Source organism: Tachyglossus aculeatus, chromosome 6, assembly GCF_015852505.1.
Source record: "Tachyglossus aculeatus isolate mTacAcu1 chromosome 6, mTacAcu1.pri, whole genome shotgun sequence".
Taxonomy (NCBI): Eukaryota; Metazoa; Chordata; class Mammalia; order Monotremata; family Tachyglossidae; genus Tachyglossus; species Tachyglossus aculeatus.
Window position 1 is genome coordinate 67,935 of NC_052071.1, and position 1,672 is coordinate 69,606.

At 50.2% G+C, this 1,672-nt stretch overlaps 1 protein-coding gene across 1 annotated transcript; it reads left to right on the forward strand.

Moving 5' to 3' along the window:
* Positions 1-257: 257 nt before the first annotated feature.
* LOC119929488 (putative olfactory receptor 14L1) lies at positions 258-1,175 on the forward strand. Its single transcript, XM_038747638.1, has one exon. It carries the CDS (start codon positions 258-260, stop codon positions 1,173-1,175), a length of 918 nt encoding a protein of 305 aa, XP_038603566.1.
* Positions 1,176-1,672: the final 497 nt, after the last annotated feature.

The following is a 1,672-nucleotide window of genomic DNA, read 5'->3' on the forward strand; positions in this document are numbered from 1 at the left end:
TGGCAATAGCTAGGAGATGTTAGATGTCAGCTCACTGTGGGCAAGAAATGTGTCCCTTTTCTTGTTTTAGTGTACTCTCTCAAGCACTTAGTACACTGCTCTGCATGCAGTAAGCACTCTATAAATATGAGTGATTGATTGATGCCCCGATCAACTGGTTTGGCAGGGGTCACATATTGATTTTGCTAGCTACGGATGAGACCGTTCAACCGTGCCAATCCATCCCATTATTCTGTCAGAGCACTGATGTGATGGCAATGAGCAATTGCACAGCCGTGAGGGAATTCTTCCTGCTGGGATTCTCGGAGGCCCGGGAGCTGCAGCTTGTCCAGGCCGCACTGTTCTTCCTGGTCTACCTGGCGGCCCTGACGGGGAATCTCCTCATCGTCACCATCACCGCCCTCGACCAGCGCCTCCATACCCCCATGTACTTCTTCCTTAGGAACTTGTCCGTACTCGACTTCTGCTATATCTCCGTCACCGTCCCTAAATATATTTTCAACTCCTTTACCCACAACGGCTCCATTTCTTTTCTGGGCTGTATTACACAAGTGTTTTTCTTTATGTCTTTGGCATCTGCCGAGGTGGCCTTCCTCACAGCGATGTCCTACGACCGTTACGTGGCCATCTGCCTCCCCCTGCGCTACGAGATCATCATGAGCAGACAGGCCTGTGGGAAGATGGCGGCCGCCTCCTGGCTCAGTGGGGGCGTCTCCGGCCTCATGCACACAGCTGCCACCTTCTCTGTCCCCTTCTGCGGGCCCAGCACGATCCACCAGTTCTTCTGCGACGTCCCGCAGCTCCTGGCACTGTCTGACCCCAGTGTGATCATTATAGAAGTCTGGGTCACAATCGCCGTTGTTAGCCTCGCCTTCCTCTGTTTGGCCTCTATCGTCGTCTCGTATGTGCACATCTTCTGGGCCGTGTTGAGGATGCCGGTCTCCGAGGGCCGGGCCAAAGCCTTCTCCACCTGCCTGCCCCACCTAGCCGTCGTGACTTTCTTTGTCTCCACTGGTGGCTTCGCCTACCTCAATCCAAAAGGTTCTCCCGTTCTTGACCTGCTTCTTTCAGTGTTCTATGCCGTGGTGCCTCCGGCCGTGAACCCCCTAATCTATAGCCTAAGAAACAAGGACATGAAGTCTGCTTTGTGGAAAATTCTTGGTGGAAAATTGTGAACCTAGAGGAAAATGTCTAGAGGAAAATTTTTAAGAGATTCTTTCTTTAATCCTATCATTCTCTCCACCTCTAGATTGTAAGCACATTGTAGGCAAAGAACATAACCGTGGCTCAGTGGAAAGAGCACGGGCTTTGGAGTCAGAGATCATGGGTTCAAATCCCGGCTCTGCCAACTGTCAGCTATGTGACTTTGGGCAAGCCACTTCACTTCTCTGTGCCTCAGTTACCTCATCTGTGAAATGGGGATTAAAGCTGTGAGCCCCCTGTGGGACACCTTGATCACCTTGTAACCTCCCCCAGCGTTTAGAACAGTGCTTTGCACATAGTAAGCACTTAACAAATGCCATCATCATCATCATCAACTCCGTTGCATTGTCCTCTCCAAAGTGCTTAGTAATAATAATAATAATATTTGTTAAGTGCTTACTATGTGTACCATGCTTAGAACTACATTGTTCTAAGCGCTGGAGTAAATACAAGGTTGTCAGGTTGTCCC